Source organism: Plectropomus leopardus, chromosome 22, assembly GCF_026936395.1.
Source record: "Plectropomus leopardus strain MGB_pleo_1.0 chromosome 22, ASM2693639v1, whole genome shotgun sequence".
NCBI classification, from domain to species: Eukaryota; Metazoa; Chordata; class Actinopteri; order Perciformes; family Serranidae; genus Plectropomus; species Plectropomus leopardus.
The window spans coordinates 11,784,096-11,808,128 of record NC_142197.1 but is presented as its reverse complement, the minus strand read 5'-3'; the positions used below and the strand labels follow the sequence as shown (position 1 = coordinate 11,808,128).

Here is a 24,033-nt window from a genome sequence, read left to right as displayed (position 1 = left end):
TTTTTGTGAGTAAGAGATTGAACACAACTACCCATACAGAGATTTTCCTTGATCACTGAAACGGATATTATCACTGTTTACTCGGCTGAAAAAGGACATTCTCTGGACCCATGCTTGTTTAATTTTAATATTGGGCTCAACCCTAGTATCTGGAAATAAAACACTTCCTCATGGCAGTAGTTTTAACTGCAGGCTTCTACAACTTGTACTTCTACCATTCAGATCATTTATTCTCTGTGTGTGTGTGTGTGTGTGTGTGTGTGTGTGTGTGTGTGTGTGTGCGCGCGTGTGTGTCAATTTAATTCTTCCCAGGAATTATACAAAAAATATTATTTTATAATTCTTACATAGAAACATGAACCACATCAAAAAGCATTTTAAAAAAAAGAAGAAACCATCACTCTTTTCTAATCAGCATGCCAGAAAACTAGTTGTCACTATCTCCATCGTCATCTACCAACGCTGTTTCTTCTGAATAATCATCTCACATTGTCATGAAAAGCCGAATAGAATCAAAAAGAGGTGAAAATACAAAATCCCAAGAGAAATAGAAGAGAAGGCCAGTGTAGAACCAGAAGAGAAATGGCACACATAAGAGACAGTAACAACAGGCCAGTTAAATTAATCACCCACTCTACTCTTTTTAGAATCAAGCTCTGCCTCTTAACTCCTTTCCATCTCTTTTGCTGGTGCGATCGATGGGTGTGATTACAGCTGTATGCCCAGGGCTCATGCACTTCCTTTTCCATCTGCAGCACCGGCCCTTATGCTCTGCTCGCTGAACGCACAATTGGTCCCTGCTCTCCCCTTCTCAAACCCCCAACCACTGCTCTAAGCCCTCTGCATCGCTGCTCTTATTGTTATTGCTGGGAGCTTTGGTGGAAGCACAACAGACTAATATCCACAGCAACAGTATCTGGAGAAACTGCAGATCGCCTAATTTCCATACTTTTCAACAAGTGACTTTCAGTGCACGTGAAAGTGTCTTTCATTTAAAAGCCAGCATTTACACAACCTTACAACCAAATTACATCTACACTACACACACCCAGCTTCCCACATCTGTGCAAGCTCAGCACAAAACAAAACAAAGCTTTGATAGAAACATCTCACAATACCCCAGCAATATTATCATAAGTGAAAAGGGAAAGCCATCTCAAAAACAAACAAGAAGATGATTCCTCTATTCTTTTCGCAGACATCATGGGCTTTGTGAATACGTTATTGTGTCTCTGCTCCTTGCTGTGCTTCCCACTTGCGTCGGCCACTGTCATCTCTTATTCTGATCACAAACAGCAAAACAAAGCAGCAATCACTGCGGTGCATGATGAGGCCTGTCTTTGGAGGATCGACCGGAATTGTGTTAGCGTCTGAAAAATCTGCAGGAAATAAAGATTCTCCTGTTGTTTTTGTCTATACAGTACATCTTCCCATAAAGATGCAAATGAGTGCCCGTCTCCAGTCGAGGCTCAGTAAACACATGAAGGAGTGAGGAAAAAAGAGAAAGGAATAAATAAAAGAATAAACTTGGTGTGAAACCAGAGCAGACTAAGATTACTTCAATTCCCAAATCCAGTGGTCGCTGCTCAGTAGGATGTGTGTGTGTGTGTGTGTATATCTGCGTGGACTTTATATTTTAGACTCACACACAACCAAAAAGATAAGGGCTTTGGGGAGCGTATGGAAGCCGATGGTGAGGAGAAAGGCTGAAGGTGACTGTTGTACTCCACAGAGATGCTTGACACACATTTGCTACTGGTACCACACACACAATGACACAAAGACACACACACATGGCCCAGCTTCTTTGTTCTCCCGCCATATCTTCTATGAAAACCCAGTGGAGGGCTGTGGATCGCAGCAGAGGGGAATCAAGAACAATACCTGGGATAACAACACTCCTGGCCCATCTGTCTCAGGACAGACGTGCCACAATCTCATTATTCTTATCAGCATTTGCAATCAGTCTATGTGTTTGTATGTGTGTGCGTGTATGTGCGACAGAGACCACAAGAGCCTCTGATATTACATGTACACATAGAGCAACCTCTTTTCAAGTGAAAAAGTGTGTCAAAATAAATCAATCACGTGGAAAGACCTGTTTCCAGTGGAGCTTTACCATCAAAGTAAATAGCACAAGGTTAAAAGGGCTAAATACATCAGGATAACTTGCAAATTAAAAGAAAACCTACAGGTGTAAAATGATTTGTCACTCTAGTTCACATCTTCATGTTTATGAGCTTATGATTAGGAGAGAACTGCCTTGTAATCTGTGTCAGCATATCAGATACAAACTGTGTACTAGGGGTGGGTGATATGGCCCTAAAATAATATCACATCATGGACCTGCAAAATCATTCGAATTTAGACAGGGGACACAGAATGATAAAAAAGGGGACTTACACTTGTCTTCACTTACTGTTACACACAGATTCTAATTCAGGGGAAAAAATTATGATTACATGACAAAAAATGTGATTTTATGATGAAAATATCCAATTATTAATTTCAAGAAAATAACATTGCAGCAAGTGCTAGAGTTTTACATAAATTTACATAAATGTAACAGTTTGCCTACAAATATTCAGTAAAAACTAAACAAAACATACCTTTCAGCTCTTAAGTTTGTAATTAACCTGAGCATTTCAGTCTTAATCATTGTTTTCTATCTTATTTATTCCTGTTGTTTATTTTTATTCCATTTCATTAGTTTTTTGTTGTTTTATTCTTATTCACTACACTTTTAATTATCTTTTTTTAATGTTTCTTTTTTGTGATTTTTAAAATAGTTTATTGTCTTATTGTTGTAATTCTCAGTCTTGCAAAACTTGGGTAGTTGTTTGTATAATCCTTTAAATTGTGTGTGTTATTTAAATTTTGCTATGTGAAGCACTTTAGGCTGCATATTCAGTTGAGCAGTAATATGCTAAAAGGGTCTGAAAAGTCCAGGGCTTGTCATAAAACATCCAGGACGCAGATGCCATACAATGCCAGTGAATCCACTACTGAAGTTGCTCCTATTTTTTTGGAACTTAACTCCTCCACCGAGCCACTAGCAGTTTCGCTTTTAGCCATGCTTGCTGTTGCTGTGTGTAACAGTATGGTGTCATTGTGTCAACAAATTAGAATATTGCTGATACCCCGAAATGAATTTTTCTCATAAAATCAAAAATTAAACCGGTAATTATGTGACCCATACAATGTGGCACACAGCTACTCCTGTGAACTTGCACAATCACACACACATACAGAGCCAGTGGCCGGCTAACTCTGACAATTTCCAATTCCCTTCCGAAATAAAACAATAATAGAACAACACATCCTGCCCAAAGGGGGCCATAAAACAATTTTATCCAGGGGTGTCGTCAAAAGGCTAAACCAATCTCTTCACTTAGCCATCACACGGGCAGAGTCCCTATGGTATGCACTCAGCCCATCTCTGATCCAGGTTTGGTTATAAATATGCTATTACGGACACACAACGTGGGCCGAGAAAATCCATCTGGCAATATTAAACCATAAAAAACAGTGCATGGTGCAGAGAGCCTGTAGGTATCAGTAGATAAACAATCGTGGATAACATTGTTATGCTCACAAGCATGCATGTCTACGTACATGTACTGTACACACACACACACACACACACACACACACACACACACACACACACACACACACACACACAGGTGTACTAAACCCCCTGATCACTGGCTGTCTTGCGGAAAAGGTATATCGTTGCACCCTTTCCTAAGAGGGGACTTATTTGAAAATATATTAGACCCAAGTTAGAGAAAATTGAGAGATCCAAGAACTACAATTACACAACTTGGGGAAAATAACTCTATACTGCAGCTGCACATAGAGGGCCATAAATGGTAACAAAGGCCTGTATTCTTATAATCAAGCCCTTCCTACACATCCTATCCTACTCAGAAAGAAAGAAAGAAAGAAAGAAAGAAAGAAGAAAGAAAGGACATCAGGAAAATGATTTTGTAGGGAAGAGATCACTGAGTGTCTCGATTGATTAGCTGATCAATCATCTGACTCAGACGCAAGTCGACAAGAGAGTCAATCGATGGGAAGTTTGGGGAGGGGAGAGACCAATCTAAGACATCTGAGCCAACAGAGCCAGGATGTCAAGTCTCCGGAGGTTGAAAAGAAAGCTACTTCTCTATATCTAAGAAGACTTGTACTTTTTAAGATGGGCTGGGAGGGGTGGGGAAGTCTTTGTAAAAAATCGATGGGTGTCTAAGTTCGGCCTGCTTTTCTCCAGACGCATAGATGGGAAACGCTGCATGGTTGGAAATGTTTTGACAAGATGTACGGTAACTACAGGGACGCTCTGCAAGACTACATTCCCAAAAACTAGGATTATAAATATCACATGATCAACACGTAAACACATAAAGAAGGGAAAACTCTCCAACGACTGGTGATGACAGGGCTACATGGAGGGTAACTTTTGTTTTTAGATGTACCCTGCACAATAAACACAAGGTTCCTGTAAATCTAATGCGCCGAAGATGCTTTTTAATCATTTTTATATGTAAAACAAGACAAAGATAAAGCTAGAAAAGGTACATTTGCTTTACAAGGACTTAAGCAAAGTTGTAGCAGTTTATGGCAACCTTTCATTACATATCTACTTAAACAACACTTACAGAATTTTACTTTAAATCGCAGGCTTGTGCATTCACACATACCTTGTCTATTACTTTTTTTTCACTATGGTGGCATATATTGATCTTATACTATTTGTTTGTGGTATACAAAAATGTTTTTTCTTAAATGTAAAAACAAAATGAACAAAGTGGAGGGAAAAAAAACAAAAAAAGACAAAGATATGTACCTAGGTCCATGTCGGAGGCTTTGAGGCGATGGGAGTGTGGGACGTTCTTGTAGATGGCATCCAGGATCTTCTCCTTCACCTGGCTGATGGTATCACAGTTCAACACCTTCACCTGGATCTCTGGGCTCTTCTCATTCTCTGGATGGATGCAGTTCACAACCTGTAAGACAAATACACACAAGACTGTCACTCTCAGGGGACCCTTGCACTCAAACACGATCCATACTGCTGACTTTTGTTCTATCAAAGGTTCAGTGTATAGAATTTAGGGGGAAGTACAGGCAGAAACAGAATATAATGTAATGTTTTCTTTAGTTCAGTTTAGTTTTAGTTTAGTTTCTTTATAATAACCTGAAAATAAGAATTGATGTGCTTTTTGTTACCTCAAAATGAGCAGTTTAGATCTACATAGGGAGCAGGCCCTCACTCTTGAAGTCCGCCATATTGCAAATCCATATTTCCACCGTAGTCCAGAATGAACAAACCAAACATGGCTCTAGATACCGCCATTCACTTTTTTACCCTATGCAATGAAATTGCTGTTTCGTCAGAAAAACACATATTTTTTTAATATCAAACTGCTTTATTTAGTGTTTTAAATCACCTGGTTAATTTGTTTCGGAGAGGAAGAGACCTCTATGGATAGTTCGGCTCCCCAGAATTCCTCAACAATGAACACTGTAGGAAATCTAACCAGAAGAAGCTTCAGCTGGTTGTAATCTGCAACCGTCACCCCTAGATGCCACTAAATCCCCCTAAATCTTACACACTGTTCCCTTCAAACACACCTTTTGTGCAACTAATGCATGTTTAATCATTTGCAGAGAGGAGGTTTGTGTGTTTTATGTTAATAATGTTGATTGCACATTGGATTGGTACTCAGATGGAACTGAAATAATTTTGTGTTCGCCAAAGGGTCTTTGTGAGCGTTGCAGGAGAAGAAAAGATCATTCACCAGGGAAACTGCTTTTTCCTCAGAGCTTGAAGGGAGGCAGCAATGTGCTACCTCAACTGATGAGCAGTAAACCAGCTAATTATAATATTATTAGCATATTCATCAGCACTGTCTCCAGGTGTTGGTGGAATTACCCAAATTACAAGATGAGCACAAATACACATTATAAGTGAGAGGGTCAACATGCTATCTTCTATGTTCAAGTGTAGTTTCTACACGTCTACATTGTGGATAATGGGGGAGTAAATATTAATGATTCTGTCGTAACCGACGGATCTGAAGCAACTTTTTTTCTTTTTTTTTTTTTTACATTTTTCCCTACTACACTTCACGATAGACATTGAGTATAAAAATCTGTACTCCCTGAATGTAGAGTGCAAACAGATGTGACACTAGAAAAGAAAGACGTAAGCACTTAACGGAGTCTTCCCCTGCTCAAACAAACGCGTCAGATTGGAGCGAAGACAACAACAGACAGACTCAGGAATGAGAGATTCCACAAGGAGAGAGCGTCGGCATCTCTATGCTTGTGCAGACAAATATACATGCATAGTCTTTCCTTCCTCCTCATCCAGAAGCCCTGCACTTTTTCGCTGACAGCTCCACTCTTGACAGGAAGTGAGGTCGCCACTCCTGTGCCCCCTGCATGTCAAGCGTGACAACGACAACTTTATGTCCCGTTGCTCATCTCATGACCGACAACCCATAACCACCCTTTTTCCCTCCTCTTGTCCCTGAAAGCATATTAAGTGTCCCCTTTTAGCCCTTGGACCTCCAGGCCGGTGAACCCCTTACCAGCGTCTTGTAGTCAATCTGTTGTCTGATGAGCTTGTCCTCGCTGAGCGAGTAGCGTGCCTCTCCTGTGATGGAGTCAATGGGGCCTTTTTCCATCTGCTGCTTGATGGCACAGAAGAGGGAGAAGAGAGGTTCGCCTGCACACTCCTGCAAAGAGATGTGGAGAGTGAGGAACAAAGAAAAAGTTTGGAGGGAGGAGGACAACTTTGAAGCCACTTCGACACTCGACTCACTGACAGCAGAGTTTAAGAATGTCTGAGAAAATATCTATCTAAAACATTGTAGTTGCTTTTTATTATGTTCTCCGGGCTGCCTCTCCTCCAGAGTTGCTGAGCAAGACTTTTGTTCTCCTAAATTAAAGAAAATTGTACCACCTATCAATATATAAACTTTGCTGAGATGACGCCAGAGTTTTGGAAAAGATTTAATGGATAAACACTGAAAAAAGCAGCCACTGTCTTCCCTCCTGAAAATACTGCTGTTTATCAAACAGAAGAGATTGGCCATTTATCATGGTTTTATTCTCCTCCCAGCTGCAGTAAAGGGATGAGTGGAGAGAAGGAGGAGAAAACAGAATGATGGTGACATTTTTTTTTTCCTCGAGGGTGGGGAGGAGAGGTAAATTTAGCTTTTAGTGAATGCTGGTGCCCTGTGGAGTCACAGGCTCTCCTACTTAATGGCACATCCACACCAGCATACATGCAAGGTGGAAAAGGACAACGAATTATCTAATGAATCTTAGAGGAAAAAAGCTTTTAATAGGGATATGAAGATGCCAAAATAAATAAATAAATATTTCAATATTATGAAAATTAAAAACACCAAAGCCCTTTTAACACAGGACTAGTATTGCCTAGGACCTCTGGTAATTCGAAATAATTTGGGAGGTTGTCTTTGATCCTGTGTAAATCTGCCAGTTTGTCAAATAAAAATCGCAAGGTTTTGTGATAATATTAGGGTAGTGCAATTCAGCCTTTTGGTGATCTGGGTCTTATTTCTTTTTTTTACGGCCTTGTTTGGCCTTTTTAAGAGGCTGTGTTGTCAATTGTTAATGAAAGTTTTGACAGAATTTTGGGCGCGGGAGGCTCGTCTCGCTTCACGGCATGGAGGACCAGTTCACAGAAAAAGCAAGGACAAATCAATCAGAAGAGCGAAATCTCTACATATGAGATGGATAACGAGACTGTGGCAGAATCAGTTGTGAGCATAACCCACATGTAAAAGGAAAAAAGGAGGGTAACTCTCTATTTCAGTGGTAGTGATGCTGTTTAGTGTTTCTGTGTTGTGCAAAGTGAATTTATAATTAATTATCTGAAGGATAATTTCAATGGGAAACCATAGTTATATTCATGCACTGAAAAAAAACTAAAATACTAGTCTGCTTTAGTTCAAAGTGATGTTACTGCCACGAAGAGTGGAAGTAGACTTCTTTGTATGTTTTTTTATTTTTTTTGAGCACTTACTTTTTTAATGTTTTTCTCACTTATCAGACAAGGCATTAACATAAGTAGTGTTGGGGAGGTAGTGAACTAAATGTATTAAACTAGTAGTTTAATTACACACAGTAGCTTGCTGGTACTGGCTGGTACTTGCTAGCTTGCTTGCTCAACTACATTCATATCAACAAAGTGACATTAGAAGTTATTTTTTTTTGTTGCCGTTTTTGTGACATAACTACTGAAACTTAAATTTTTTGTTTCATTTTGTTTCATTTGATGATTTTTTTTTATCACTGTTTCTCTACTGTAATTTGACCTCCTTTGAACACATTTACTCTAAAGTGTTGATTATGGCTAATCATGAACAAATGTCCAGAGAGCATGTTGCATGCTATCTTAGAAGTTACCTGGCTAACTGAGTAATTCTCCTTGGTGCAATACCTCCACCTGTCTGACAGATGGACACTGTACGTAAAACCAAAGCTGACAAGGTTGCATTACATCACCTACCAGTGGGAACATTACACCAATTTCAAAGGTATTTGCATCTTTCTACTGCACAGACAGCCTTGTTTCATTTAAGACCATCTTTTAAGCGGTGAAATACTTCTTCATGTATATATAGTATAAACCACTTGTGGAGATATAAGGTATTCATAATTCAATGCAATGTCGACAAGTTTATGAATGGGTCCCAGGATTAGGAAAGTCTCTTAATGGAGCCATTGAGGGTGCTTCTGGTTTTTTACAGCTCGATTTTCTGCATCACATCTTTGATCATTTGTTTTACAACCTCAAAAGGACATAGAGAATTCACAGATGTGTAGCAAAATGATTTGCTATTGTATCCCATCAATTCCCAAATCTAAGAGTAAAAAATTCAACCACCACCTGTCAGTGAAGACACAAATGAAGCATTTAAGTGACAGTGATTTTGTCAATGTAGTTAGGACTATAACTAGTTGAAAGTTGAAACAGATATCAAAGAGTCACCTTCAGAAACTTGTAGAGGAGGAATGTAAACCAGTTGGTCAGCATTTTCTCTGCGACAGACTCAGTCCTGCAAACATACAGACACAAAGCACATAATGAACATATGATCCCGCACGCTCTTATTACCATCATAAATATTCAGCACCGTCATCAAATATTCTGCTAAAAATGATGACTGCCACTAATGAATAGGCTTTCGTTACACAAATATAATTGCAAAGACAAGAATTGAGAGAGCCTTTGCACATATGATGGCCTTTCAGACAATCTTTTGGCTTGCTTTTATGCTCAGGCACGCCAAGGGCAGCTCGTCTACGGCGGCGGGGATTTTAATATGAGGCAAAGCAATTAAAAGCCTTTATTTGATCCCAGTGGATTGATGTCGTTAGGGGCTGGAGCGGCTCTGTAATAACACTGGCCTCATTATCAAGCGCTCCCTTGCCTATTCACTGGACTAACACTCGATCCGTGCACAATAGAAAGTGAATGAATACATCTCCCTCTCTTTCTCTGCCTGGCATCCATGCTCCACTGGTGTGGCAAAATGGTGTGTGTCTGTGTGTGTGTGTGTGTGTCGGTGTTGACCTGGGCCAGCAGTGTGATTGATCCCGTGTGAATGACTAATCTGCATACATAATAACAACAGCGGCGGTGGCGAGGGGAGAAAGAGGAGAGGCGAGGATCGGATATCCTTTGACAGCAACCTTCTTGACCAGCAGCAGGGGTGTGTGGGTAATCTGTCAGAACACCTCAAACACACACACACACACACCCCTCCCTCTGCTTTCAATGAGAAACTACCATAGGCATCAATATTTCAGGATTAGTGTCCATTGTGTGTGTAGTTTTTGTCCCGTGTTTCAGCTGCCACCTGCAGCCCTCCCACCTTTCACCATCCAGACAGCCTCTTTAAGGAGCTCCGCACTGAGGCATGAGGGGGGATATAATGTCCGCTGTGCCAGTGGGCTGGCCTGGCACCCCCCACCAACACTGGCACAACACCTGGGGGGGATTAACTTCCTGCCTCTCACTGTGCCCGCACTTTTATACCACCGCCCCTCCCGCCCTTCCTCCGTCCGCGGATCCAAGGGTCAACAAGGTCACTTTTCATCTTTTCTTTCATGTGTCCTTGCTGTCTTCCTCCCTCCCTCTGGCTTCCCCACTCTGGATCCTGTAATCATACACACTTCCAAATCCTCTCCATTTCTACAAATGTAGCCCATCTATCAAAGGGATGAAAGGAGCATGGAGAAAGGAGGAGGTGCTCAGGGAAGGAAGGAGGGAGGGAGCAGTGAAAAAGGAAATGAATGAGAAGAAATGGCTTGGCTGAGTCTGGCCTTCCCCTTTTCTTCTTTTGAAACTTCCCTTTTCTTGCTCACTTCAAATAGATATTGTGTTTTTGTGTGCCTGTGTAAGTGGACAAGTGTGCGGCTGTTTTTAGGCGAGCGTGCAAAAAGCACAAATTAATCCCACTGCGTATGTATTCAGAAATTACCGTGTGTGCTGACTAGTGTTTATTGTGTGAGTGTGTCTGTGCATGCTTCTGGCAGCCAGTGTCGGCCCTGCTGTAATAAGAAGTCTTGGCACGGCCCCACCAGTTTGCTTATGCTCATTCTCGATCACAGCACAGCGTACAGGGAACAAGGATAAAAATGCCTGTGACGGAGCTGCTTTAAGATCTAACGTTAGCGTTTGGTATCACAAGTTTCAAACAATCTTTCCCCAAACCTCGCCTCAGCTGCGACTCAAAACACAACCTATGTTTGGGTTAATGCAATGAAATGTGCCGTGGCGTGTTGGCATGGTCAGGCTTGCCTACTTGGCAGCCGGTCAGAGGGGCAGTGGGCATTGAGAATGATCTAGAGCAGAGGGGACCTGGCAGTGCTTAGTTCCCCCTGATTACCGAGGTAGGGTTGATGGGAATCCGTGCTTCATCACACATTTCACATTTTGGTCTGCTGTAGCTGCCAGTAACATGCATTTGTGTATCTGTATGAAATGGGCACTTTCTGGAAAACGGTTATTTCCTGGACAACTGTGAATCTTTGATGCGAGCGTAAAATCTAACCAACAAAGCCATAACAAAATAAATCGTGCTCTTCTGCCCATATAATCAAATCAAACAGCCTCTCTCCTTTACTGATATTTCTTTGGTTTACGAATGATCCCTCAATGAAATTAATTGCAGATATTTTGCATCATAATGCCAAATGTTTTTCCCCAGTAAACAAATTAGCATCTTCAAATGCTTATTTTGTCTGACATACAATCTCTTACATTTCAGAAGCTGAGTGTTTTGCAATCTTGTGTAATATATCCCTTAGACAGTCAATCATCAAAATAATCAAATTTTTTTATATATTTAACTGACTGCTCATTTCAACGCTACATACTGAATAAGTAAAAAGGCCCTTTCAGAGCATCTTTAAGTGCCATCATAAACATCATGTTATGTTCACAAACAAAAACAAACAGATTAAGAGACAAAAAAATAATCTTAAGATTTGATTCTCTGTTTCACTTGACAGCCAAAATGTTAAAACTCTGGAAAAAACTTCAAATAACTAAGCACAAACAGGATCTGGACTCTGGGAGTATATTTTAATGGACTCTGTCTTATTATTATTGGCCTCGGCATCAGACAGCAGATTTTAAAAACTTGCCTTCAAAGCTATGGTTGACATGTTTTAACTTTTCATTTTCCTGCTCGACAGAATAAACTCTCTAGGAATGTGTCAGTGGAAGCCAAATAATCAGCAAACCCTTAAATGTCCTTGATCCAACTCTTTACATAAAGGGCAAGGAGGAAAGCCAGGCGTATCCTGGCAGATAGCTCCCTTCCTCTCTTCAGCAAGTTTGGGGCACTATCGGCTATTGTCAGTCACGTGTTTAATGTCTGTGATGTCACCGATGCACCACACTGAAGGTACAGCTACAGTGAGAAGTACACTTCACAAAACCCTTTATATCGTCAGACTGGGGAAGCAGAAGCAAAGCGAGAAAAAAACATGCTAAGAAAAACTAGGAAGGGACTGTTTTTGGCTAGAGTGTCAACACTGATTCATATGATAACAACCAAAAGTTGAAGTGCTGACCCAGAATTATTGCCTCCAACCTCGTACTTGAGCAGTACAAACTATCTTGTTTACTGCATAAGTGCGCAGACCTATAAACAATTTAGCAACTACAAATCTGTTGAAGCCCACAGAAATTTCACCAGTGGCTTGCAGCAGAATTTGTTAACATTTCAACTGTAGGACTGCAACAACACCATCCTCACAGCACAGGTAAGCAAAGTTGGCTGTAATCATGGCACCTTGTGCCTCGCATTGCAGCCCTTGAGTCAAATTGAAATATTATAAAATTATCTAGTACTAACCTGTTTTCATACAACATAATTAAGCATCCTGAAGTTATTGTATAAGTCCATTATGCCTGTTTAACAAAATCTCTCTGGCAACTAAAATTGTATTTACAAAGTCCTTAATCTCAAGTGCCATCAATATTCTTATCAAAGTGACTGATGAGTTATGGGCTACAAACAGACACTGACATGAACTACTTTTAATGAGTAAAATGTTTTTAATGACCCTATTTTACTAACAAATGACCTCTGTTTCATAACTGCTTGTCAGCTTTCTGAGCCCAAGACACATTTCTACCCCTGGTGGTCAATAAAGACATATTCTATTCTACTTTTGTTGGAAAGCACTTCGTGACTTCTGCTCTTGGAAGGTATTATATAAATAAACTTATCTACTTACTTCATTCTTAACAGGAGCAATGGTAGCTGTGTTAACTGAACATGTAACTGCATCTGAAAATCACTTGGTTTCACTCACATGTTAAACACAGCACAGCTTGACATCAGAAATCATTTCCATTTTCCACTCTACCTCCTGGTGAGGAACGGTGGTCAGCACGGTGATGACTAGCTGCGGATACTGACTTTTAAGAGCACACATACACATAGAGTAAGATAGTTTTATAGTTAGACAGGGGGATCTTTAACCGTGTGATGATTGTGTGTCTGCGTTGGAGCCAAAGCACGAACATATTGGGCTTTCATCTTCTGACCAACATCAAAACACAGATTTTGACACTTCAACTGCAGCCAAACTAAAACTAAAAGGCTACGGAAAGGCTGTTCAAGTCTGCATGATGGGAAGAGGGATGGTGGCGAGTGAGAGGTGGTGGTGGTGGGGGTGGAGGGAAGAGAGGAGTTACAGGAGGAGAATGCAGCAAGGAATGCGACAGATGGTTGTGGAAGGCTCTCGTTAGTTAGCTTGCCTGGTGGTTGTGCTTCAGCACAGGTTGAGATAGGACAGATGGAAGGATGTGTGTTTGTGTGTGCAGAGAGAGGAAAAAGACACTCTCTCACACACACATACACACACACACGTACACACACAGATTTCTTGGAAGAGGAGGCAGTGGGTAGCCGTGCTCAGATGCCGTGCCAGAGACACCCTGCTCACGCACTTTAAGCATTGATTTAGCAATCAAGAAAACAGGGGAGGGGAAGAGGAGGAGAGGAAGCGCTGGGAATATAGATTGAGAGAGCGAGTATAGGAGAGGAAGAGAGAGATAAAGATAGTGACGGTGTGACACAAGTGGCACAAGCATCAGAAGTGAAGGCAAATAGAGGAGAGCACAGTGGAGAGAGTGAGCAGAGGCAGGTAGCAAGGGAGAATAACACTCAAAATGAGCAAACATGGTGAAAGAAAGGAAGAGAGAACAGGCAGAACAAATTAAAAGGAGAGAAGAAGAGAGGTAGGGGTGCTATCTCTCCAGACAAGATTAAGCTTCATCTTCACAGCCTTATGCCTGCGTATCTGGACTATTTTCAGCTGCTATCCAAGGACACGCCAGTCAGCCCACACTATGGGGTGGCGTAGCTTGCTCACACTGCCTCATCACATCTGAAATGCATGCTGGGATGCTGAAGGACTAACAAGCGCATCCAAGGAGGAAGAATGAGATGAAGACGGTCTGATCAGTGCGCATCACAATCGTGTGTATGACAAATGGGCAATCAAACTGGGCGTGCATTTGTTGTAAACATGTGCTCTCCCCTCCAGTGCTGGCTGAATGCGATGGCATTTTCCCCAGGTTTTCTCTCTCCCTTGATGAGAGGAAGAGAAGGAATGTGGGAAAAAAGTGTGATAAAAGACAGTGTGCTGTATTTGGACTTAGAGTTTGTCCCTGCAGCTCTTCTACCAGCTATTTCAATGAGGATGTCATCCTGAATTCACAATTAAATCAAATTCTGATATAACATAAATTAATGATATTGCAACCCAATTACCAGAATAAATGTTGGCATTGTATGTTTCTGCAAACCACAGATGTGTACATTTTGTATTGAGCAGATATGTTAAAACTTTATGTTTCAACAAGACTGTGGATAATGTGTGGTTATGTTTAAGTTCCAAATCCTCTTGGTTTAGGAAAAAATCATGTTTTGGCTTAAAATTCCTGGTTTTGCTGGCACAACTACCACTGGAAATATTGTCATTGTCTCCCTAAAAAAAGGTTTTGGTGGCACAAATGTTACTGAAAACACCTCTAATGTCTCACTAAAAAATACCCCATTTTATTGGAACAGTGTCACTGGAAATCTTGCCACTGTCTTGCTAAAAAATACCCCATTTTGGTGGCACATCCATTGCTGGAAATTCCACCCATTTCTCCATGAAATACACAATGTTTTGGTGGCATAATTGTTGCTGAAAATGCTGCCGATACCTTGCCAAGAAATACTGTTTTGGTGATAAGTAGCCGCTAGAAATTCTGCCAGTGTTACACTTACAAACACCCAGTTTTGTTGTTTTCGAACAGTGGTCTGCAGTAGTTCACAGCTTAGCAGCCATCTTGGTGTTAAACCATCCCTACCACCTCCACCTCTTGATGACAAAGTAAACTTATATACACGTAATCACAACTATGTCACATCGGAAACATTAATATGAGAAGTATGAATGTAACAATGTAACATATCTGTGGTTTGCAGAAACATACAATGCCAACATTTCTTCTGGGGACTGCGTGTAGCACATACAAGGCGCTGGCAACATGTAAACTAAGTGATCAAAGAGCTGATCTCACTACCTGCCTCCATGCCTCAGCAGTCAGCTTCCCTCACATGGTGAGACAATTTCAAGTGTCTTCATTGTCCTTGACTACCTCTCTCTGTTTGTGGTGTACTCGCCATTTCTTGTGTTGTATCTACTGCCAGGATCAGCAGTTACTCCATTGTTTAGTGGCTGCACCGTGCTCGGTGAGCTCTGGCTGCAATTAATCATGCCTCCTGCCCAGACAGCATTAATCTCTCTCTGCATCACCAAGTAGCATCTAAACAGCCTCTCATGAGATGAATATGCCCACCGTCTTGTGGCCAGTAAGAGGACGGCATTCATTTTAGGCTTCTACACATAATATATGCGTGCTGTATTTGTGTGTGTATATACTGGCAGAGATGAGTTTTTAGCCGGAGGGAAAAATCGGAATTTAAATTGAAACGAGGCGGACAAATTAATTTGTGACATGCCTGTCAAGTCATCTGGGGGTGTCAAGACCTGATCCATGAATACCAAGCACAACAACATATATATACTATATGTACAGACAGGCATCACACGCATGCACAACAGCTGGAAGGAAGCCTGTTCACTCAAGTAACCATAATCATCACATTAACCAAACACCGCTGGCAGGAAGCATAATCACATACAGCACTGTGTTCAAGTGCACGCCATTAAAGCTTTGACTACAAATCCAAAAGAGGATTGTGATTGTGCCGGAGAGCGAGCTTTCACAGTTCTCCCTCTTTTCATATATGAGCATTTGCTTTCCTCTTGAGCTATTTAAAATTGGATTCACTGCTAATTAATCATAATTATTTTGCTAATGATGTGCATGGCAATGCACTCTGGTGTCTCTGAGACAGAGCCAGTGATTCAAGGTCACGGAAGTTAATCCAAGCATGTCATGGATACGGACAGAGGCACGGATAGAGTAGCATTTCCTGTCCTTGATGGTAAAGGGCTGACATTATTCCCAACCTAGCACAGTAAAACGCTGAGTGAAGAACTTGAATGCGTGTGGCAGTTCAGTTCAGTGTTTAAATATGTAGCAGAGGACCTTTGACTTTTTATCAGTTGGGGAAAAAATTGAGTTGGAGAGTTCCTTCTTGGTTCAGCATATGCAGCACATCAAAGATGGTCACTACCAGCTGTGTAACTCTGGGCACTTGTTAGACAGCGACAGAAGTAAAGTTAAACTCTGTACTTCCTTTTTGTGTCTGCTTCTCACCTGCGGAGAAGTAGCTTGGGGTGATTCTTGCTCTCAAGGTTGCGGTCTATGAGGTCGGACAGCAGGTGCTTTAGGACATCAGTGGCGTACTCCAACTTGCTCTGCAGCACTGTCATGATGAGGGAGGCCACGTTGCCTCGGTCCCTCATGGAGAAACCACGCTGGGCCTCAAGAGTGCGAATAAAACACAGCAGGAAGACCTTGTTGTTAATGAGCTGGCCGAAGAGTTTCAGCCCCTTCTCCACTTGCTCCTGGCGGTAGCCTGGCACCTGTGAGGAGGCAGGAGAAATGTTAATTTGACTGAGGCACATTAAAAATAACAAGGAGGGGGAAAAAGTACAGATTCTTTGTGGCATAGATAAGGCAATGTCATATAGACCCAGTTAGTGATCAGTTAGTAATATTAGCTCTCTGCCTCCCTAATCAAATACTTTATATTGAGGGTAAATTAACATAACTTTGATTATGTAATCTCAGTTTTCTGTGCTATATTAACACACATGAAAATCTGTGTAGTGATAAATGAAAGTAGTAGTAAATACAGGTGTGGTTTTCTACTTAAAAGTGCAGTTATCAGTTAAGAGATACATCTTTATACATAATAATGAAAAGAGGAGAGAAATAGAACGAGAGGTATAAAAAAGAATCCGGGGAGATGGGGAGTTTAACATCTTCCAGCTTTTGTTACGTTTAGTCTGAAGGTTGAGAATAAAGGCAGGAAAACACTGAGCCTCTGGAGGGAATGTTTATTATGTCGATGGTGCTGTGTTCCACACTAATGCAAGTAGAAAGGAAGAGCAGTGATGTGAATTCCCCTCATCTGAGCCCAGATTGTCCCTGCACCATTTATACTAGTCACTTGCCGCGCATGCATCCCTTCTCTATTTTTTTTCATAAATAGCACCTATTGAGATTATGTTTTTTTTTATCTGTCAAGAGCACTTGTGGTAAGACAGCATCTCTCTGTACCCAATGCAGCTGTCAACCAGCATATGTTCTGTCTTTTACCTTTCCTGGAGGAACCCCTTGTAATCTGAGGGGAGATATTGTTAAGTTGCAAGTCTAATTTCATACCGCCTGACAGGATGTGTATAGTGTTTGTGCACGTGTTTTAAGTGTATTCTGTGCATATACTGTAAAATATGTATGAGCATGAATACGTGCACACATAGATATCAGGGAAAACCGGTAAATGTGTGTGTGCAGGTTTTCTGCTCTCTTTTCTATCTGCTCAAATAAACTGTGAATATTTGTAGGTTACTGGTCCAACAAATATACTATACAGAAGTATAACACAAACATGTTTCTCGAGGCTAATTTATGTATGAAAATAGATAAGTCTGGTTCAAACTTTGCAAACGTCACTGCTGTCTGTGAGGCCATCAAATACGTGCTGAACATGTCGAACATACATACGACAGAATGTTCTTTTCACTGTATTCAGGGTTCCCACGCAGTTTTATGGTCAGAATTCAAAAAGTTTTCCATTCATTTTCAAGAACCCATAATAATATTTTTTTCTTCACTTGCTTTGAATTTTACAAACATATCAAACTCTGTTCAAACATAACTCCAGCTAGCTGGCACACAAGAAGGGAGAGGTAGTACACTGGGAGAAAATGGAAAAATGTACATGATGGTAAACAAAATGTATTACAGCTGCGTCACAATGTCAGCAACAGGAATTACATTTGCTGTTATGTTACATTACATAGAAGGTTATCCATGGAAGATTGCTGTAACAATTTCATGACACATAATGCAATTCCATGACCACGGGAACACTATATATAGTCGATTCAGTCAGGTCTGCTGTTTTTTTTAATGCCTTTGTGTCTCCTACGATCATATCTTGCATAAATCAAGCTATACTGGCTCTGCAACGTTCAGTGGTACTGCTTCATTTTGTAAGCTTTTAGAAAACATGCACAAATACAGATACATATAAATCTAACGTTGAGCATAAATGAACCCTTAGAATTGTGAAGGGACAGTGCATAAAAACCACCAACTGTCCTGACCTACAAACTCTTCAATCTCCATGAACATTTGAGTTTGGCAGGCTGAGCAGTAAAATGGCAACGACGGCAGAAACTGAATTGTTTTCATAAAGATCAAAAGGGAAGTAGAAAATATAATAGCAGAGAAAAAAATCATACAAAAGCAGAAAGCAAAATGGGATTCAGGTAGAAAGTGAAATTGTTGGGGAAAATAAATTGTTGGGGAATGGAAGAGATTTTGAATGCTAAGAATAAACCTGAACAGCTACAAGGAACAAATAAAATGTCAAGAAGCAGGCTTTATTGAGTTGACAGATGCCAGACTAAACTCTTTTTACATGTAGTTCTCATTTTGACTGGTATGTTTTTAAATATTTCAGCACTGAGTAAATCCCACTTTTTTAGTAAATCAATACAGACTTTCTATCACCTGTGCTATTTCTGTCTACAGCCCACATTCAAAAACTTGACTTTAATTTGTCCAACACATCAATAACAATTAAGCAGCCATCTACCGCCTAAGACAAGCCTGCTGCTTTTTTCATTAGGCTCCTATTCCACATTATACTCCTCATACAGTTCGACATTTATACCAATTAAAACATAATTAATATTGCTTATTACTGGGAAATTCTCATCAGGGATAGAGTGGCCAACCCTGAGGGCAGTGAAATGGGGGTCCATAATTCTCTTAATGGAACAAGACGACCTGCTCAATTATAGCTGTCCATCACTGTCACTGCTGGGGAAAAATGACTTGATTTTTTTCTTTTGCTTTTCTCCCACTGATTGACTTTTAATTTGTTTTTGAGTTAGAGAGAGAAAACGGAGCAGCGTCTCATATCGTTTGAGTTATTAATGAGAGCGTGCTCCTGATTTGAGGGCTGCCTTGTTTGTTTTTGAAAAAGTGCTGTTGTCGGCCGTCAAAAGGCTTTTGTTTACCAGACAGCAACACAAACAACATCGGCGTCAATTTCACCTACTGTGACCCACCACATTGTAATTTGCTTGTTCATTTTGCTCTCTTTTCAAATAGGGCTAATTGCATTGAGATTGTGATTTGATAGAGACTGAACAACAGGTATACTCACTAGCATTATTTGCTCTACTCAAATTGAATGGGAAATTGGAATCAACTTCTTATACCTCGCTGTCCTGTTTCAAGGTTTTCCTAAATCTGCTGATCAACACAACTGATGGAAAATATATTCAACTGAAATATTTTTCCTTAAGCATGTTGGATTTTTATGCCCTGTGTACACAGTATTTTTCCTGTGTCACCAATAAAAACCTTCACAATTTGGAACATTCAACATCTATTGCTAAACATCTATCATCTATTGTTAAATCATAATGTCAAACACTGTTGAAGCAACGTACAAGGTGTTCCTTCATAAACAATGAAGTTACGTTAAATTCGTGAAGAAAACTTTGTCTCACGTGCCTCTACTGAACAAAGAATTAAAAAGCAGAGAAAAATCTTGATGAATTGACATAAATAGGGGTCCGGGTCTAACACCAGCAAAACTATATCAAATGATCAGTTTAGAAACTCACACAAGTTGTGTATGTTGTTAAATGTAATCCACTATGATTACAATTCATTAAGAATTTTCCCATCGTTAAGATTGATTGGTAACCCTTGCTCATTTGGGGTATGATGTACTACTTTAAGAGGGGTGCACTCCACATGTAGTACAATTTGAAGTTAAGTAACCTTACCTCCAGATCTCGGAGTACAGGATGTTCCTCAATGCCTGGGAAGAGGACCCTCATAGTGTAGGTCCTGTAGTCCAAGAAGGGGATTCCTGCTCCATCCAGATCACTGGTCAGCTCGTGGATGTCTGTTTGAAGCTCTGCAAAAGCTGAAGCAGAAACCAGATACACAAACTGGTTAATTTTTATGGCCAAACATTAGCTTATGATAGTGTTTTTATTGCACCTATAATTTCAGATAGTTCACTTGATCAGCTGACACGACTGCATACTGGCAATACTTAATACCATAAACAGTGTTAAGCACATACTCTATTTTTAACTCACTCATCAACAAGTCCTCTCTGTAAATGCCACTTGTTTTTCTGTCATATGTAAGTTTCACACTACATATAGACTCCATGATTGAACTTTAAGTATTCTTATAAATAGAAAAGATTTTTCACAAGATTGTGAGATCTGACATTTTGTTCTGAACGGGTGGGCTTGATGAAATACATAATTCAAAAAGATGGCAAAAAAGAGGCGCACTTCCATATAACTTACTGCACGTCAACATCTTACCCTCTTTGCACTCCAGAGCTACACGTGACTCAAGGTTGTCCATCTGCATCTGCAGCCTCTTCAAGGTCAGGTCGCTCTCCCGAGACTTGCGCTTGTAGGCAATGAGAACCACCACGATGAAGAGGATGAGCAGGGCACCGGCTGCAGCGATGCCAATGATTGCTGTGCTGCTGAGAGGACTGTCGGACGTGATGTGGACCACACCTGGGGAAAACTCGATACCACCCACACGTGCCTTGTGATGGTGAAAGATAAAGAGAATATTATTAATGCATGCATGCGCTATGCATAAATACACAATTTACTTCCTTGAAAGGTTTTCATAAAGAAGGGCCATAAAACATGAGACAAGTGGTTCAATATAACACAGCTATAATCAGAGGAGAGCTTCACTTAAATATCACTTCAGCAATAACAATTGGAAAAGGCTCACTAATTTGACCCTGCAGAAAAGGAGAAATAAGTGGCAAAAAACAAGGAGGTATAGTGTTTTTCAAGGCAAAACATATCACAAATACTTATGAACCATAACTTAATATTGTCACTGTGAATACCTTTTAGGTCTAAAAAGCATTTCTGTTCAAAATCAAGATCAAACCCCAGACAGACAGACATATTGATTTGCTATTTAAATGTGTACACACTTCTGTTTATTTGTGCATCCACTAACTGTGTTACAGTAATGTGTACATCTCTGTCTATGACGCTGGCTTCAGGTGGTAACATCAGGAAGCGCTTTGCTCAAAGTGGTCCCTCTTAAAACCACAAATGGAATCTTTATTGAGTTTGCTGGGGCCTAATCCTTCTTATTGAAGGCTTATTTGTTTTTTCTTTTGTCTGCTTGTGGGCAGTAACAGGAACCACACGGCCGATTGGATTAGAGCTGTAGTCTGTCTCGAAGTGGACAAGGAGATGGATAGAAAGCAACACGAGGAAGTCCGTCTGTCTGTCAAACTGTCGATCGATTTGTAGGTCTGTCTGCCTTCTCCACCATAGTCTGCCTATCTGTCATGTGTATCTGTGTGTGTCTCTCTCTTGTTTCTTTGTGCTGTATTACTCACCAGGACCTTGTGTCGACCTGTCAGGTTAGGTGACTCACAGAGCAGCTGGGTCTCTGACACTGTTAACATGCAGGGCTTCTCGCCAATAAAAACTGTGTAGTTCAGCTTTCCATTTCCACTATTGGTTGGTGGGAGAAAGTTCCGTCCCTGCAGGAAAGAATTCATGCTTAATTTAAGTTTGTAAAGTTAAAGCGACAGGTAATAGAGTTAAAACTGGGGATAAAATGTTATCAGGTGACAATAAACTGCTGTAAAATTACTGACTGGTAGCGTGACCCTTAAAATCGTGTTTGATTACCACACTTTGTAACACTCACAGTAAATACTGTGAAGCATCAACCAAAGTTAGCGGGCGCAGCATGCCACATAGGTTTGTTTTGCTATTCCCTTGTTTACAGAGTGGGTTTGCAGCAAACCCAGTGATGCTTCCAATCCCCTATCCTCATCTACAGTAACACAGACACCTGGGGAAGCATTTCACAATGATAGTACGATGATAGGATGATGATGATCACTAGTGCTCACTATTGCTGTGATATTTGGTTTTCACACTGTCCAGTTACAATGCATTCATATCTACCCTCCATATTGCAAAATGACATAAATACATGTTATGACTAACTGAAAGTCAATAACTTCCAATCAATAAATACAGATAGTAAGTCAGTGTGTGTGATACCTATCTTCATACCTTCAGTATAATTGGTGATCCAGGTTTGAGCTCCAGCACCCCAGACACACTGAGTGGTTCAAAGGCAGGATTGGGGTAGTAGATAAAGTTGGTGTGGTTGAGTGCCATCAGAGCCTGCACATCATCAAGTTTAAAGCCAAACTCATCGGGTCTCTCAGGCACCTCTTGCTGCCTGGCCAGACTGATGGGCAGCTCTGGGGCCTGGCACCGCATGGTTGTAGGGCTGATCACCTCGCACAACTGGCAGAAGACAGATGGAGATGGGAGGAGTTATATTTATGAATGAATGTATCTTCTGCAAATTAAAATGGAGAGCTTAGTGGAAGCAAAGAAATGTTGTAAAATGACAAACATAAACAAACCATGCACAAAATTATGCTTAATTTTGTCACTTGCAATAAGAGATGCACCAGTTGATCAGATGGTGCCTGGAATCAGACAATTTTCAGCTTAATCAGCCAATCTCAGAAACAGCAGAGCCCGTCGCACACAGCAGCACAGACAGTAATCAACTTCTGTCACAGCCACTGCAACCAATTCTCATTCCCAGTTTGCAAATACCGACGTTTTGTCATGGCCACTTGTTAGCGACTTTTCAGACAATCTTAAGAGACTCCATTTCTAAAAAGCAACTGACAACAATTTAGCTGCTTATTCAGATCATCATAGAAAAAAGTTGTAATTCATTCCCATGCTTTCTGCTCAGATTACCCACAATGACCGGCTCTTCTGCCAGCAGTGCAGGGTCTCACCTCTCCTATTGCACCGTGCACACAATTTAGCAGGAGGAGAGGAGAGGCTGCTTGCTGCAGTAATGCTGTACACACACCTTAACATTCTTGAAAAAGGATACTAATAAATAGACAAAAAATGCACGGTTTAAGATAGATAAGTACCCAAACACTTTTGGGTACTTTTTGGTCCCCAGACTTTGCTGTGGAGTGAGGATTTTAAACTTTAAAGCTACTGTTTGGTACAGGAAGCTGCAGACACCATAAGGCTCTAAAAAACACTTACTTCTCTCGTCTGCTAAGAAACGGTGAATGGTAAGCTCAATAGGAGACAGTCTCTGGCCTTTGTTGGATATCTAGTGTCAGCAAAAAATATTGTTGCACATTTCTGATCCATAATTAGCACAGCTAATTAGTTTATTTACTATATTGCATGAACTTGCTGTCATACTGAACATACTACTGAGTCCCATTAAAACTTTAAAAGTTTATATGGAGGAAAAAAAATCAAATCAAATTTTATGAGGTTTTGTAAGGCTTTTAGTGTCACTGAAGATACTGTGAGTGATTATGCATCAGTCAACACCATTCGCATATTTTTTCTGGGCTGAATCTCAACATGCCACATACTCAAATCATAACTGCATTCCCTATTAATTCACACATGCCTTCTTGCAACTAAAGTTCTGGCAATCTGGCACTTGCGCCAACTTTACTTTCATGCTAAGACATCCCTTCAGCAGTTAGTATGAATCTTTTATGCCACAGGTTTACAATTCACTGAGGCCTCTAGAGACTCAATTCAAACTGGAAGCTCCTCCATTTCAAAAAGTGCAGAGAAGAACCTGTTAGAGTGTATTCCTCAAAGAAAGCCACCAAATGAGGTGCAGTTAGAGCGTGTGCAGTCTCACCACAATCCAGCTTT

At 40.7% G+C, this 24,033-nt stretch overlaps 1 protein-coding gene across 2 annotated transcripts in view; it reads right to left on the bottom strand.

The window, feature by feature from the left end:
* plxna4 (plexin A4) overlaps positions 1-24,033 on the bottom strand; it is a 321,912-nt gene that overhangs the window by 29,426 nt on the left and 268,453 nt on the right. For both annotated transcript variants that reach the window (XM_088072401.1, XM_042511045.2), the window contains exons 18-25: positions 22,378-22,617; positions 21,687-21,833; positions 20,626-20,860; positions 20,068-20,210; positions 16,346-16,614; positions 9,032-9,098; positions 6,600-6,746; positions 4,850-5,009 (exon numbers count right to left, since the gene is read on the bottom strand). In XM_088072401.1, the coding sequence (XP_087928527.1) occupies positions 4,850-5,009; positions 6,600-6,746; positions 9,032-9,098; positions 16,346-16,614; positions 20,068-20,210; positions 20,626-20,860; positions 21,687-21,833; positions 22,378-22,617 (1,408 nt within the window). The remainder of the gene's footprint in view (positions 1-4,849; positions 5,010-6,599; positions 6,747-9,031; positions 9,099-16,345; positions 16,615-20,067; positions 20,211-20,625; positions 20,861-21,686; positions 21,834-22,377; positions 22,618-24,033) is intronic.